This window comes from Crinia signifera, chromosome 4, assembly GCF_055691185.1.
Source record: "Crinia signifera chromosome 4, ASM5569118v1, whole genome shotgun sequence".
NCBI lineage: Eukaryota > Metazoa > Chordata > Amphibia > Anura > Myobatrachidae > Crinia > Crinia signifera.
In genome coordinates, this window is record NC_139220.1 from 325,252,266 (window position 1) to 325,269,006 (window position 16,741).

Sequence of the window (16,741 nt, forward strand, 5' to 3'; positions counted from 1 at the left end):
CTCTTTGACTTTGATGCATACACAAAGGCAAAAGATCGCTCCACTGCATATAATATAATTATTGTATCCATCCATGATTTAAGCCCTAAACTCCGGTGACGTCAATCCGTATTCCGTATAGGCCACGCCCAACGCATTTCGTACCAGGACTTCGTCACCCCCCTGAATGGCCTATACAGAAGACGGATTGACGTCACCGGAGTGAGGCGAGACGGAGATGGAGGCGGCAGCGTTGACAAGTTCAGTGTGAGAGGCTGTTTATCTTTTACCCCCATGTATGTGAGCGTATATTGCAAGTAAAGGAACTGTGTTATACTTTTGCTCATTGTGCGCTTCTCCCTTCCTTTTGCTTATATATATATATATATATATATATATATATATATATATATATATATATATATATATATATACAAATGCAGTTACCCCTTGACCAAGTTTATACTGCCTTTACTCTGTGTTTTGACAGTGTAATATTCTCCCATGCAGTTTGTGGCCAGTAATGATAAATGCAATGCGGCCCCCTTGTCTAAATTGCCCCAGGCCCACAGAAGGCTTAATCAGGCACTGATGATGATCATTTAAAAATGAAACCATTATATAGTGTGATAATCAGTATTACTATGCTTATTACAGTATGTATACATATTTTTTTTCACCCAAGCAATGCAGAAGAGCAATATCACTTCCAACACTGGCTTCATCCTTTTGGGATTTCAAAGTCACCACATTTTAAGAACAATATTCTTATTTATCCTTCTTGTGATTTACTCTGCAACTGTAGGTGGAAACCTGTTAATCATTGCATTGGTGTCCTACAGCAAGGACCTTCACACCCCAATGTACTTCTTTCTCACACAGCTGTCCATGTCTGACATCATGCTGACCACAGATATCGTCCCCTACATGCTTCATACTATTGTTAACAATGTGGGCGCAATTTCTTTCGTAGGCTGCATCACTCAGTTTTATTTTTTTGTGGCCGCAGAATGCTCAGAGTGTTTCCTTCTGACCGTGATGTCATATGACCGATATCTAGCCATCTGTAAACCACTGCATTATAACTGTATAATGGACAGTACCCTCTGCATGAAATTGATTATTGCATCTTGGCTGCTAAGTTTTTCACTATGTTTGATTGACACAATAACCATTGCTTTGCTGAACTTTTGTGGATCTCAAATTATTGACCATTTCTTTTGTGACTATTCTCCTTTACTAGAGCTTTCATGTTCCGATACCTCTGTTCTGCAATTGGAAATCATGTTTCTTAGTTTTCCGATCGTTATTTTACCCTTCATATTAATTATTGTATCTTATGTGTATATTATCCAAGTTATCCTAAGGCTTTCATCCTCTTCTAAATATCAGAAAGCCTTCGCCACCTGTAGCTCCCACCTCACCACGGTTTCCATATTTTATACCACTCTGTTTTGTATTTATGTTCTTCCAACAGAAGGACAGTCAAGGAGTATCAGAAAAGTCTTGTCATTGTTTTATACAGTTGTTACCCCACTGATCAACCCAATTATTTACAGTTTGAGGAATAAGGACATAAAGAGGGCATTTCAGAAAATATCTTTGTAAAGTATTTTATAACATTTCTATGGCAACGATGGGATTTGGATGATAGGTAACAATATCTAGATTGACAGTCAATTGTTCAACACTCGAAGGTTAACATGAACAAGGTCAACGTTGATTAAAAGTTGATATGCACCATGTCGAAATGGACACAGGAGCATGGAATGTTGACATGAGTTCCCTCCCCCCCAAAAAATTTGACTTGTCACCCAAATTGGCCCTTTTCCCAAGTCCATGGAAAATATGGTAATATATTAGCCAAGTCTAAAGACTTTGGGGCAGAGCCGCCATCAAGGGGATGCTGTGGGCACCGTTGTCTCGGGTCCAGACATTTAGCCCACCACACCCCTCGCTGTCATGCCTGACTGTCCCCGCTGAGCTGCCCTTGCTGAAACTCACTGCTTCTGGAGCACTTCTAGAGCACAGACTTCTCCTTCACCTCCGGATAATGGCAGCCATTTAAAATGCGGCAACCTCTGGTGAGCCAATTGGAGCTTGCATACTGGCAGCTGCTCTGATTGGCTGCTGGACTGCAAGCTCTGATTGGCTCACAAGTTGGCACCATATTTTAAATGGCCGCCAGCGTCCAATGGTGCAGGATAATACTGTGCTCCTATTCAAGCACTTTGAGAGACATGGGATTCAGTGGGGGCAGCAAAGGAGAAGGGTGGGGAGGCCTGCACTTTACTCTGCTCCCCACCCCAGTGACCAGCAGAGCCGGGCGGTGAGTGAGCAGCAAATGGGTGGGTATTATGTGTCTTGAGGGGGGAGGGTAGGGGAGCAGGACTAGACATCAGTCCCGGGCTCCACAATTTCTAGTGGCAGCCCTGCTTTGTGGCATGAAAAACTTAAGACAGGAAATACTCTTTGGTCAGGAGGAGAATGTCAACCTGTATGAGAGAGAACTTTAAAAGTAATAAGAAAATAACAAAAGAGATAGTCAGATGAATCATAAAATTGATATTTAACATGTAACCCTAGACACTACAAATACAGAGAGCATATTAGTAACAGCTATACTGTACGGATTCGGTATGAAATCCTGACGGTCAAAATCCCGACAGGGTCAAAATCCCGAATGGGTCATAATACCGACAAGGACAAAATCCCGACAAGGACAAAATCCCGACATTTAATATCCCGACATGGACAAAATCCCGACATTTAAAATCCCGACAGGGTCAAAATACCGACATATAGAATGTACAGGTGAAACAGTCAACATGACAGGTCGCGAGGTCTACATGGTTTTTTTTCACTCTTTTTTTACCCAAATGTCGACACAGTTGACATGGACACAGTCAATGGGGGTGGCGTCACACTCTCCCGTCCTGCGCTGTACTCCTCCTGAGTCCGTACAGGCGACGGGTGGATGTGGTCACCCTTATTATACAATATTTTAGCTCACTTCACTTCACAAGGAACTTGCTGCGCTGACAGCTCAAAGCCGGCATTATAGCACAAAAAGCCAGGAGAGAACCAGCGTTTGCTCACAGACGGCATGGGAAGGATCAAAAGCCGGCCGCTCGATAGTAACTCCTGCATAGACAGCTCCTGCACAGCCACTGACTGCCTCCCACATATACATCTACTTGTCTACGCTGCTGGAAGCCGGGACCACGGCTGCAGCAGAGGAGAACAGAGCTTTGACCACAATGCCATTAATTATAAGGAAAAGACGGTGAGGATGGGAGTGGAGGTAGAACTTTTACTTGCATTTCCCACCTGGTATCACCCCTTGTGGATATTTTAACCCGGAGTTGCTGGATTATATGTATTTTAGGTTTCTTTTTACAATATTTATTTGATTTTTTTGTTTTAAACAAATAAAATAAATTGGTATTATTTTGTGGCCACGCCCCTTCCCCATGAAGCCACCCCCCTATATTTTTTGTTTGAGCACCCACCAGCAAAAACATAAATCGGCACCTATGTCTCAACTAACTACTCCCAGCCCCACTCACCTGTTCCTCATCTGATCTACCTGTCATGTTGCTCTCTCACAGCACACAAAGGAGGCATATGAAACTACAAACACACACACACAGATCTGAAACGGGGGGGGGGGGGTGGTTCCAACACACACACAAAGGGGGAAATTTACTAAGAATACAAATACAAAATGTGCTGCGGGCTTTGACTCCCCGCTGGAAGGAGGCTGCGGCAGTGGGTGGTGATGATGGGAGGTGTCCTGATGATGTCCTGAATGTGGATTAGGTGCCCCAACGCATTTCAGCCACTAGGGCCTTTGTCAAAGAAAGGCCCTAGACCCTAGTGGCTGAAACGTGTTGGGACACCTAATCCACATTCAGGACATCATCAGGACACCTCCCATCATCACCACCCACTGCCGCAGCCTACTCCCAGCCGGGAGTCAAAGCCCGCAGCACACTGCAAGCCTGGCCAAGGGAGCCACGATCTCGCGAGAGCGGAACCCGGAAGTCACGGCAGACAGAGACTGTGAAGCCGGGTGACAGCGCACGGCTGTGCGTTCACCCGTGCACATATCAACTACATCAGATCGGCAGAACTTTGAACTTTATCCGGTAAGAGCATCCAGCGGGACGCCGCTCACTGCCCTCAAACGCCGGCAACACTTATTTCACAACACGTTACTGGACAATTACCTTCCTTGTTTATTATTTCTATTGCCGCATTGCACTACGTGTTTTAACAGAAATCCACAGGACTTGCTCAGTTTTACCCAACTTTGCTGTGGATATTAAACTATTGCAGTAGTCCATTTCCCCATCCCCTTGCCCAATACAGACCGCTGCGGTCACCCACGCAGTGACATAGGTCCCTACTAAGGGACCTATGGTGATAAAGGGACCTACATAGGTCAAACTTATACCTCACTAATAGGCCTCGTGGAGTGATACCCCGCTGGCCTATTCCTGAAATACCAGTACTCCATACATTCTCCTACTGTGACATAACCAGATTTTGATTAATAAATTCCTTTCTACCTATCATCCACTACTTAATGAAATGTACTCAGAGCTGGCAAGCAGGACAACACTGGCCGATACTAGAGAATAGGTTAAAATAAATACAAATTTATTAAACAAAACAATATTATGCTGGTGAAAAAAGGTACTTCTAAAAATATTGTGTCTAAAACAAGCAGGATGAATCAATACCCCTAAGGGTATTTGGAGCCAGCAAGGGATGGTATGTTACAGGGATGCAGTCCGGAAGTGTTGGGACCCGCGGTGTCCGGGTCCGACATTCGGGTCACGGAGCGTGCGTCCCGGCCGTTGCTAGGCAGGCGTCCGGGACGTCAGCACGCTTCCGGACCCGAGCCTCCGGTGGCCGTTGCCGGGCAACCTCCACGCGGCACTACGTCACGTCCCCCACTGCCGCATCAGCTGCCTAGGCAACGGGAATGACAGGCAGGCGGGAGAATTTAGAATCAGCTGCTGCAGGTATTAATTAGGAGACTGCACCGCTGGCTGTGATTGGGCAGTCCTCCTTTATATTCCCTGACAGCCATCAAACACACGCCGGTTATAGTTCTGTGTCCCAGAAGTCCAGAGTGTTCCCGGTTCCTGAGGTTCTGCTTCAGTTTGTCCACCTGTTGCTGTGTGCGTCCGGAAGGGCACCCTTCAGCCTCCAGTCTCCTAGTACTGGTCCTGATTCACCCACCACATAGCAGTATCCCTTCATCCTTGAAGTGTTCCACCACACAGATAAGTTAGCATTTCCATCCCCAGCTATTTCCATCCGCTGTGTATTGCTATTGTTTGGGATCTGCTGGTATCATCTGTTGTGGTCTGCTACGATTGATTGCTATTATTGCATACCATCCTGTGACCATTGTTGCCATTGTTATTGTTGCATACCATCCTGTGAGCATTGTTGCCATTGTTTGTTAGTATATTATACCATTACGCATTGTTGCGTCCTGCCGTGAGTCCGGTCATAGTAATGTAAAGTGGTATTACAATGTGTATTAAGTGTAGCTCTATAATTGTATTGGAATAACTATATTTGTGTTAAGGTTAATATGCTAATATGCTGATCACATGGCATGCTAATATGCTGATCACATGACCAGGAGTGTAGCATGAGATACAGAGTAACTGCCACTCACAGAGAAACTGTCACTTCAACGGCTGGAGGAGTGATGAGCTGGATACTTGCTATGGACACTTTTCCTCTATTGAACTGCCCAGAAAAATAGGGAGCTGTTCAGTAAATATTGCCAGCAAGACACATGCAGGAACGCACTAAGAGGTGCTGGCTTCATAGATTGGGATGTAGCTGATCGCAGCAAACGACAGAGCTGGGGGAGCTGCAAAAGGCCCATGACAGGGGTCCGCATCAGTGCCCCGTAAAGCTGCAGGTTTGTGCGCATCAGCCCTGTGGTGGAGGAGCAGCAGCCGGCAGTGATTTGCCATAATCAATCACTGAAAACATCCAGAGTGGTAGATATATTGAGCCTACACCAAACGCAGCACCAACCACACTATCTTTAAAGGGAGGTAGCTTCATGTATGGCCATACTGTGTATTTGACATTCAATTTATTCATAAGTCTGGAGTGGACTTCATCGTAGGAATACAACAGAATACAACCCTTGGCCTACTTATTGGCCTGTCCTATGCAGCTTAAAGGAACAGTTAAATCTGCTAGCGCTATCCCTAGCCAGAAGCTTCTATACACTTTCATCTATGTTAAATGCATTTAACCATATACTGCCAACAATTGCTTCTAACTACTGGGGAGTCCAGTGAACTAAAGAGACAATATTAGGACAAAACTGAATATGACCCCCAGTTCTCTACTGTTTACGTTATTGTACCGAAAAGCTGTGTCAATAAGTGTATTTAAATGTAAGCAACTTTATTGCATAATAAGGCATAGATGTATTGCTAAGGGTATATGGTATGCTGCATGTCTAAGGTATGCTGAACTGGGCGGTGTAGTGATAACACCCTGTCAAATTGACAGTTGTTAATACCACCCAGCCTGATTACCCATATAGGGGGCTAAGTTATTATAGTGAAACTTAATGTTAGGAATATGTAAACTATTATTGCCGTTTGTTTATCTGTAAAGTAAGTGGCCTATATGGGCTATAAGTAAACAAAATCAAAATTCATGAGTGTGTTAAGTGTACTTACCTTGATTGCCTGATGGAGAGCATCCAGATCACATCCCAGGGATAAACTAGCACATCTGGAAGGTAACACCTGTTGATATAAGAAGAAAACAGTCATTGGGAGAAGCACTACATTCTCTGATAGTATATATTAACTGAAAAGCAGAGGGTATTCCCGAGCCTACCCTGTACCACTCATTAGGGTGGTTCCAACAGTTCGGGTGGAGGCACTGTGTATAACAGACATATTACTCCAAAGGGGTGACACTAAGGCGTAAAAAGGGGTTACATCTGGAGGCACTGCTGAGATGGAACTAATAAGTGGGGGTGACGTGTATAAGTGGAGTGAGAAGCACGGGGTAGATATAAAATACAGTGTGGGATTTGGAGGAAATTTCTCAGGAGTATCTGATGATGAAATCATTAGGGAAGCTAAAAAATTATATGGTGTTAGGGAACCCCATATAGTAGATAGATGGAAGGGGGCCTCAGGAGATAAGCAGGCTGTGTTGATTAGCAATTACAATTGCCTAGATGCCTCATTAATCCCTGCAAACTTGTTAGTGGAAAATATCCCTGGTAGGAGATGGAAACTTATATGGCCGATAACACCTTCTGACCATGGCAAAGACAATGCCATAGGCTTTGATAGATCAACTGAGGGGGATGAGGCAGAGGGTACTCTTTCAGAACAAGACCAAGCCCCTGTAAATAACCAACAACCTAGGGACCCATTAGAGCCACAGGTAGAGACCGTGATGGATAAAATGGTTTGCCACTTGTGGAATTATGAGGGAGGGTACCGAAGACTACGTGTGTTTTCTGGGACAATGCCGGTACCGACAGGGGAGGAGGGGTATGACATGTGGAGAGAGGCTGCTGTACAGCACTCTGAAGAGTGGAGATGTCCAGAGCATATTAAACAGCAGAGAATTGTTGAATGTTTGAGGGGTCCAGCTATGGGGATTATCCATGCCACTAGGAGGAGTAATCCCCAGGCCACTTTAAAAGATTATTTCACTGCTCTAGACTATTCATTCGGGACTTTAGAGGATGTGGATGGCATTTTGTCTAAGTTGAATCAAACTTACCAAGTGGATTATATGTATTTTAGGTTTCTTTTTACAATATTTATTTGAATTTTTTTTTATCTATTTATTTGATATTATTTTGTGGCCACGCCCCTTCCCCATGAAGCCACCCCCCTATATTTTTTCTTTGAGCACCCACCAGCAAAAACATAAATCGGCCCCTATGTCTCAACTAACTACTCCCAGCCCCACTCACCTGTTCCTCATCTGATCTACCTGTCATGTTGCTCTATCACAGCACACAAAGGAGGCCTATGAAACTACAAACACACACACAGATCTGAACCGGGGGGGGGGGGGGGGTGAGGGGGTGGTTCCAACACACACACAAAGGGGGAAATTTACTAAGAATACGAATACAAAATGTGCTGCGGGCTTTGACTCGAGGCTGGAAGGAGGCTGCGGCAGTGGGTAGTGATGATGAGAGGTGTCCTGATGATGTCCTGAATGTGAATTAGGTGCCCCAACGCGTTTCAGCCACTAGGGCCTTTGTCAAGGAAAGGCCCTAGGCCCTAGTGGCTGAAACGCGTTGGACCCTAGTGGCTGAAACGCGTTGGAACACCTAATCCCCATTCAGGACATCATCAGGACACCTCCCATCATCACCACCCACTGCCGCAGCCTCCTCCCAGCCAGGAGTCAAAGCCCGCAGCACACTGCAAACCTGGCCAAGGGAGCCACGATCTCGCGAGAGCGGAACCCGGAAGTCACGGCAGACAGAGACTGTGGAGCCGGGTGACAGCGCACGGCTGTGCGTTCACCCGTGCACATATGAACTACATCAGATCGGCAGAACTTTGAACTTTATCCGGTAAGAGCACCCAGCGGGATGCCGCTCACTGCCCTCACACGCCGGCAACACTTATTTCACAACACGTTACTGGACAATTACCTTCCTCATTTATTATTTCTATTGCCGCATTGCACTACGTGTTTTAACAGAAATCCACAGGACTTGCTCAGTTTTACCCAACTTTGCTGTGGATATTAGACTATTGCAGTAGTCCATTCCCCCATCCCCTTGCCCAATACAGACCGCTGCGGTCACCCACGCAGTGACATAGATCCCTACTAAGGGACCTATGGTGATAAAGGGACCTACATAGGTCAAACTTATACCTCACTAATAGGCCTCGTGGAGTGATACCCCGCTGGCCTATTCCTGAAATACCAGTACTCCATACATTATTCTACTGTGACATAACCAGATTTTGATTAATAAATTCCCTTTAATTTTACACCATCTCCTCATCTCTCAATTCTTTATTTATTCATTAATTTGTCTCTTTACTGTCAGTCACACACACTACAAGTGCCTCACAGGTGAGCGCAGTGTATTCAATCTCTTTTTTCATATTGTACTACATAGGGTGTTTAGGACCCACCCAATATACTGCAGCTCCCTATACACTCCAATTAGACCTTCATATGGTCATATCACTAGGACGCACGCATAATGTAACTCAAGCGCTTTCTACCTACCATCCACTACTTAATGAAATGTACTCAGAGCTGGCAAGCAGGACAACACTGGCCGATACTAGAGAATAGGTTAAAATAAATACAAATTTATTAAACAAAACAATATTATGCTGGTGAAAAAAGGTACTTCTAAAAATATTGTGCCTAAAACAAGCAGGATGAATCCTTACCCCTAAGGGTATTTGGAGCCAGCAAGGGATGGTATGTTACAGGGATGCAGTCTGGAAGTGTTGGGACCCGGGGTGTCCGGGTCCGACGTTCGGGTCACGGAGCGTGCGTCCCGGCCGTTGCTAGGCAGGCGTCCGGGACGTCAGCACGCTTCCGGACCCGAGCCTCCGGGTGCCGTTGCCGGGCAACCTCCGCGCGGCACTACGTCACGTCCCCCACTGCCGAAGCAGCTGCCTAGGCAACGGGAACGACAGGCAGGCGGGAGAATTTAGAATCAGCTGCTGCAGGTATTAATTAGGAGACTGCCCCGCTGGCTGTGATTGGGCAGTCCTCCTTAATATTCCCTGAGAGCCATCAGACACACGCCGGTTATAGTTCTGTGTCCCAGAAGTCCAGAGTGTTCCAGGTTCCTGAGGTTCTGCTTCAGTTTGTCAACCGGTCAACCTGTTGCTGTGCGTGTCCGGAAGGGCACCCTTCAGCCTCCAGTCTACTAGTCCTGGTCCTGATTCACCCACCACATAGCAGTATCCCTTCATCCTTGAAGTGTTCCACCACACATATAAGTTAGCATTTCCATCCCCAGCTATTTACATCCGCTGTGTATTGCTATTGTTTGGGATCTGCTGGTATCATCTGTTGTGGTCTGCTACGATTGATTGCTATTATTGCATACCATCCTGTGAGCATTGTTGCCATTGTTATTGTTGCATACCATCCTGTGAGCATTGTTGCCATTGTTTATTAGTATATTATACCATTACGCATTGTTGCGTCCTGCCGTGAGTCGGGTCATAGTAATGTAAAGTGGTATTACAATGTGTATTAAGTGTAGCTCTATAATTGTATTGGAATAACTATATTTGTGTTAAGGTTAATATGCTAATATGCTGATCACATGGCATGCTAATATGCTGATCACATGACCAGGGGTGTAGCATGAGATACAGAGTAACTGCCACTCACAGAGAAACTGTCACTTCAACGGCTGAAAGAGTGATGAGCTGGATACTTGCTATGGACACCTTTCCTCTATTGAACTACCCAGAAAAATAGGGAGCTGTTCAGTAAATATTGCCAGCAAGACACATGCAGGAACGCACTAAGAGGTGCGGGCTTCACAGATTGGGATGTAGCTGATCGCAGCAAACGACAGAGCTGGGGGAGCTGCAAAAGGCCCGTGACAGGGGTCCACATCAGTGCCCCGTAAAGCTGCAGGTTTGTGCGCATCAGCCCTGTGGTGGAGGAGCAGCAGCCGGCGGTGATTTGCCAGAATCAATCACTGAAAACATCCAGAGTGGTAGATATATTGAGCCTACACCAAACGCAGCACCAACCACACTATCTTTAAAGGGAGATAGCTTCATGTATGGCCATACTGTGTATTTGACATTCAATTTATTCATAAGTCTGGAGTGGACTTCATCGTAGGAATACAACAGAATACAACCCTTGGCCTACTTATTGGCCTGTCCTATGCAGCTTAAAGGAACAGTTAAATCTGCTAGCGCTATCCCTAGCCAGAAGCTTCTATACGCTTTCATCTATGTTAAATGCATTTAACCATATACTGCCAACAATTGCTTCTAACTACTGGGGAGTCCAGTGAACTAAAGAGACAATATTAGGACAAAACTGAATATGACCCCCAGTTCTCTACTGTTTACGTTATTGTACCGAAAAGCTGTGTCAATAAGTGTATTTAAATGTAAGCAACTTTATTGCATAATAAGGCATAGATGTATTGCTAAGGGTATATGGTATGCTGCTTGTCTAAGGTATGCTGAACTGGGCGGTGTATTGATAACACCCTGTCAAAGTGACAGTTGTTAATACCACCCAGCCTGATTACCCATATAGGGGGCTAAGTTATTATAGTGAAACTTAATGTTAGGAATATGTAAACTATTATTGCCGTTTGTTTATCTGTAAAGTAAGTGGCCTATATGGGCTATAAGTAAACAAAATCAAAATTCATGAGTGTGCTAAGTGTACTTACCTTGATTGCCTGATGGAGAGCATCCAGATCACATCCCAGGGATAAACTAGCACATCTGGAAGGTAACACCTGTTGATATAAGAAGAAAACAGTCATTGGGAGAAGCACTACATTCTCTGATAGTATATACTGTATTAACTGAAAACAGAGGGTATTCCCGAGCCTACCCTGTACCACTCATTAGGGTGGTTCCAACAGTTCGGGTGGAGGCACTGTGTATAACAGACATATTATTTCAAAGGGGTGACACTAAGGCGTAAAAAGGGGTTACATCTGGAGGCACTGCTGAGATGGAACTAATAAGTGGGGGTGACGTGTATAAGTGGAGTGAGAAGCACGGGGTAGATATAAAATACAGTGTGGGATTTGGAGGAAATTTCTCAGGAGTATCTGATGATGACATCATTAGGGAAGCTAAAAAATTATATGGTGTTAGGGAACCCCATATAGTAGATAGATGTAAGGGGGCCTCAGGAGATAAGCAGGCTGTGTTGATTAGCAATTACAATTGCCTAGATGCCTCATTAATCCCTGCAAACTTGTTAGTGGAAAATATCCCTGGTAGGAGATGGAAACTTATATGGCCGATAACACCTTCTGACCATGGCAAAGACAATGCCATAGGCTTTGATAGATCAACTGAGGGGGATGAGGCAGAGGGTACTCTTTCAGAACAAGACCAAGCCCCTGTAAATAACCAACAACCTAGGGACCCATTAGAGCCACAGGTAGAGACCGTGATGGATAAAATGGTTTGCCACTTGTGGAATTATGAGGGAGGGTACCGGAGACTACGTGTGTTTTCTGGGACAATGCCGGTACCGACAGGGGAGGAGGGGTATGACATGTGGAGAGAGGCTGCTGTACAGCACTCTGAAGAGTGGAGATGTCCAGAGCATATTAAACAGCAGAGAATTGTTGAATGTTTGAGGGGTCCAGCTATGGGGATTATCCATGCCACTAGGAGGAGTAATCCCCAGGCCACTTTAAAAGATTATTTCACTGCTCTAGACTACTCATTCGGGACTTTAGAGGATGTGGATGACATTTTGTCTAAGTTGAATCAAACTTACCAAGAGCCAAATGAAACCCTCACCAATTATGTTTACCGATTAGACAAAATCCTGTATCAATTGGCTGATAAGGGGGGAATTTCAGCTACTGAAATTGATACTCGGCGAATGAAGCATGTTATAAGAGGGGCCCTCACAAATAATCCAGTGGCTCAACGTCTTAGATGCAGCCTCACCAAGACTCCACCCCCCACCCTTAGTGAACTAATAAAAGATGTAAAATTGGAGGAAGTCCAAATGAGAACCGGGAGAAGACCATCAGGAAAGTAAAAATAGTAATCCCAACCCCAGAACCCCCCACAGACAATGAGAGACTCTATAAATTACTTGAGGAACAAAATAAGAAATTAGACCAAATGATTACATGACAAGGGCGTGTTCCAACTAACAACAATAATATCCCTCCCTTGATGCGTCAAGGTCGTGGAAATGGTCAAAGAATTAATAGCCGGAATAATATCACCTGTTACAGGTGTGGGCAGGTGGGACATCGCTCTTTCGAATGTTTCCAATCTGGGGTCTTTAGTCGAACTACTAGTCAACATAATCAACAGAGCAGAGGGTGAGTTACTCAGTCGGAACTTAGAGGGGACGTCGATGACCCCCGCACCGACTCCCGCCCTATAATTGTTAGCGCAATGGGGAGTGCCCAGTGGTCTCATATTTTCTCTGAGGGAATGATGGGATGAGCTCCAATGGTAGCCGCATTGATAAATGGGCACGAATGTAGTGTATTACTTGATAGTGGATCACAGGTATCAATCATATTCGAGAGTTGGTACCAGAAGTATTTATCGGATGTCCCCTTTTACCTTTTGATGGATTAGTATTATGGGGACTAAGCAATCAAAAGTATCCTTACCTCGGCTATGTAAGTACTAAGATTGAGTTGTCCAATGGATGTCAGGGGTATTGGGATCCATTCCCATTAATAGCTCTGGTGTGCCCTGACTCCCCTGGAGATAAAGGGTCAATATCCATAATTATAGGGACCATTTCCAATTGATATAGGGCTTTGTCTGATTGGTGTTTGTTTTAAGATAAACAAATAACAGATGCAACTACTATTAGCCCATTGAGTCTAATAGTGTATCCTGAAAATTCCCAACAATGGGAAAGTGAATTGGGATCTAAAGGTAATTCTAATTCAACTACAGACTCATTCCTCAACAAAGTGAATGAATGCTTTTCAGGAAGTGATATACCAGATAGGGACAAAGACCAGTTGATTCAGAAATTAGGACGAAGGGAGTCCGTTTTTTCCCAGAGTGACTGGGATTTGGGGTCAGCTACAGGAGTAGAGCATCGTATACATCTAAGTGACTCCACCCCATTTAGGGAACAATCACAGCGGTTAGCGCCTGCCGATTTTGAAGATGTAAGACAGCATTTGAAACACCTTCTGGAGAATCACGTCATTGCCAATTCTGAAAGTCAGTATGCATCCCCTATAGTGGTAGCCCGAAAGAAAAACGGAGAAATACGGTTATGTATTGATTACCGCACCTTGAACAACAGGACAGTACCCGACCAGTATACAGTCCCCAAGGTTGAGGAAGCCTTAGACTCATTACAGGGAAGTCAGTGGTTCTCTGTATTAGATCTGCGATGTGGTTATTATCAAATCCCGATGCACCCAGATGACCAGGCCAAAACGGCCTTTATATGTCCTATAGGATTCTTTGAATTCCTTAAAATGCCGGCTGCATCTGCCTCAAAACAGAGCAGCCAATCCCTATGAATGCCTACACAATCACTATAGCTTACACAGACACAACTATGTAATATGAATAAACTTGCTGTACAAGATTGCACACAATGCCAGTCTCAGAACAGCTAATTTAGGCAGATGAACATCAAAGCAAGATAGTGCCACAAATTAAATACAATTGTGTCAGGAAACAACCAAGAGACTATGTTTCAATGCGAGAACAGTCAATTGCACGGCTTTTAACTTTAAATGAATGAAGGGGGGAGAGACCAAAATGCCTGTAACCAAAGCTGAGCCGGCACTGATAGCGCATGGCTGCTTTGCAGGGAGAGGTCTACGTTACCAGCTCTGGATCTCTGAGATGCAGGGACGCCGGGAGCGCTTGTCTCGTCTTGAAGCTCCAACTTGGAAGCCGCTCCTGCGGTCACGTGTGCACACGTGATCGCGTCTCTGTCTGTCTGGGGATGTACGTTTCGCAAAGCTTGATCACCCGGCAGCTCTGCCAAATACAGTTTATTCATATTACATAGTTGTGTCTGTGTAAGCTATAGTGATTGTGTAGGCATTCATAGGGATTGGCTGCTCTGTTTTGAGGCAGATGCAGCCGGCATTTGCATACATAATTAACTGATTACAACTGCTTATAACCACATTGTGCTTACTACAGTGCCTTAGTAAACTTAGAGAGGCATAATAATTTTACAGCTTTCTCAGTGCAATTGTGTTTTTCTGGCCATGACTCTGGCCCAGCAATAATTGCTATGTATATGGATACACATGAGTATGTAAGCAATATTATCTGAGACACACTAATCGGGCTGTTTGTTTTTGAGTGAATATTTTTGCTGCAAAACTGTGACATTGGAGTCTGACTTTTGTTACAATTGTGTCTGTGAATATTATCAGGCAAATTGGCTAACTTATAGCCTTACAGCAATCAGTCAACCATGAAGGGAACTAACGCACGTGCATAAATGTAAATAATGTGTACATACTTTATTTGAAAAAAATTTTTTAATTTTTTTTATTTTGCTGACTTATGATTATAATCCTTATCTCATTTAATTAAGAATAAAACTATAATGCCAAATGGTAAATGCGTTAAGGATTTATGAAGGTCAGCTTTATATAGCATATGTGGATCACATGTAGTGATACACACATGAGAATTTATTGCACCAATTCCTGATACCAGCCCCATCATAATTGTCTAATAAATTATTCGCAAATAGAGGCATATCTTTGTATATACATAAATTATTTCTATTGGAGTAGTTTGTAAATATACAATAAAAATCACTTTACTGAACTTTTGCGCAGCATCAGATTGTATTGATATAATCATTGATTTGATACAATTTTGCAATGCAGAAAACTCCTTCTGGAGTCCTTTTGAAGTTACCAATTTTTTGCATTTTATGACTTTAAAGCACATAATATATAGAAAGTACAAATAAATTTAAAAAAATTTTTTATTCACTTGGCATTAAAAAATAATAAAAAATATGTAAAAAACTTTTTTCGAGCAGCTGAGCCATTTAGATTGGGGATTAAGAGTGCACCCCACCCGAGTTTCTTTTTTCTTTTTGTTTATAATTAAACGTATCTCTACTCGGGGGTGCACCACTGACCATCACGTTTCTTAAAGCCACGACTTAGTGCATAGGCTGGTAGGTGATGCTAGCAATAATTCATCTTTAATTATAGTCAGTTCTTTTCCCAATCTTCCTATCTCTTCCAAACTATTATTTCCAATTTTTCGTGCAGGCCCCTCCCACCCAACTCTCTTGTAATTCCTTAAAATGCCACAGGGAATAAAGGGAGCACCGTCCACCTTTCAGAGAACCATGGAACAGACAGTTGGTGACATGTGTTATCGTGAAGTATTAGTCTATTTAGATGATATAATTGAAGAACCCTGGGTGAACATAACAACCGGCTGTTGAAAGTGTTGGATCGGTTGCAAAACTGTGGATTAAAGTTGTCCATGGAAAAATGTAAATTCTGCCAAACCACTGTGAAGTACCTGGGGCACATTGTTAGCAGGGAAGGAATAGCAACTGACAAGGAGAAAGTACAGTAGAAGCCGTAAGAGAGTGGCCACGACCCAAAAATATAAAAGATTTACGGTAATTTTTGGGGTTTTGCGGCTATTACCGGAAATTTGTTCAGAGATTTTCTAGTGTAGCTCGACCATTGACTGACTTAACAAAAGGGTATCCCCCTCATCTCCCTGGGAATACACACAAGTCAGTATCAACCCTGAAGGATTATTTCAAACCTCAGGAAGAATATGGGGACAGGTGCACTACTGTATGCGAGGAGGCATTTAATAAGTTGAAATACAGTTTAACCCATACCCCTATTTTGGCATATGCAAATCTGCAGTTACCCTATGAAGTGCATATTGATGCCTCTTTTGATGGATAAGGGGGAGTCCTCTACCAGTGGCAACAGCAGAGGTTACGACCTATATCTTTTGTTAGTAGGGGGCTATCGGTTAGTGAGAAGAAATATGCTGTCCATAAA

At 43.9% G+C, this 16,741-nt stretch overlaps 2 protein-coding genes across 2 annotated transcripts; both read left to right on the forward strand.

Annotated features, from left to right (window-relative positions):
- The first annotated feature begins 666 nt into the window (after positions 1 to 666).
- On the forward strand, positions 667 to 1,587 carry LOC146073418 (olfactory receptor 5G3-like). The gene has a single exon (XM_083180596.1). The coding sequence runs from the start codon at positions 667 to 669 to the stop codon at positions 1,585 to 1,587; it is 921 nt and encodes a 306-aa protein (XP_083036722.1).
- A 10,131-nt stretch (positions 1,588 to 11,718) lies between these two features.
- On the forward strand, positions 11,719 to 12,771 carry LOC146073419 (paraneoplastic antigen Ma1 homolog). Its single transcript, XM_083180597.1, has one exon. It carries the CDS (start codon positions 11,719 to 11,721, stop codon positions 12,769 to 12,771), a length of 1,053 nt encoding a protein of 350 aa, XP_083036723.1.
- Positions 12,772 to 16,741: the final 3,970 nt, after the last annotated feature.

Bases quoted from the DNA above. Each gene is read 5' to 3' on its own strand.
- LOC146073418 (XM_083180596.1), top strand. From the start codon at position 667: ATGCAGAAGAGCAATATCACTTCCAACACTGGCTTCATCCTTTTGGGA.
- LOC146073419 (XM_083180597.1), top strand. From the start codon at position 11,719: ATGGAACTAATAAGTGGGGGTGACGTGTATAAGTGGAGTGAGAAGCAC.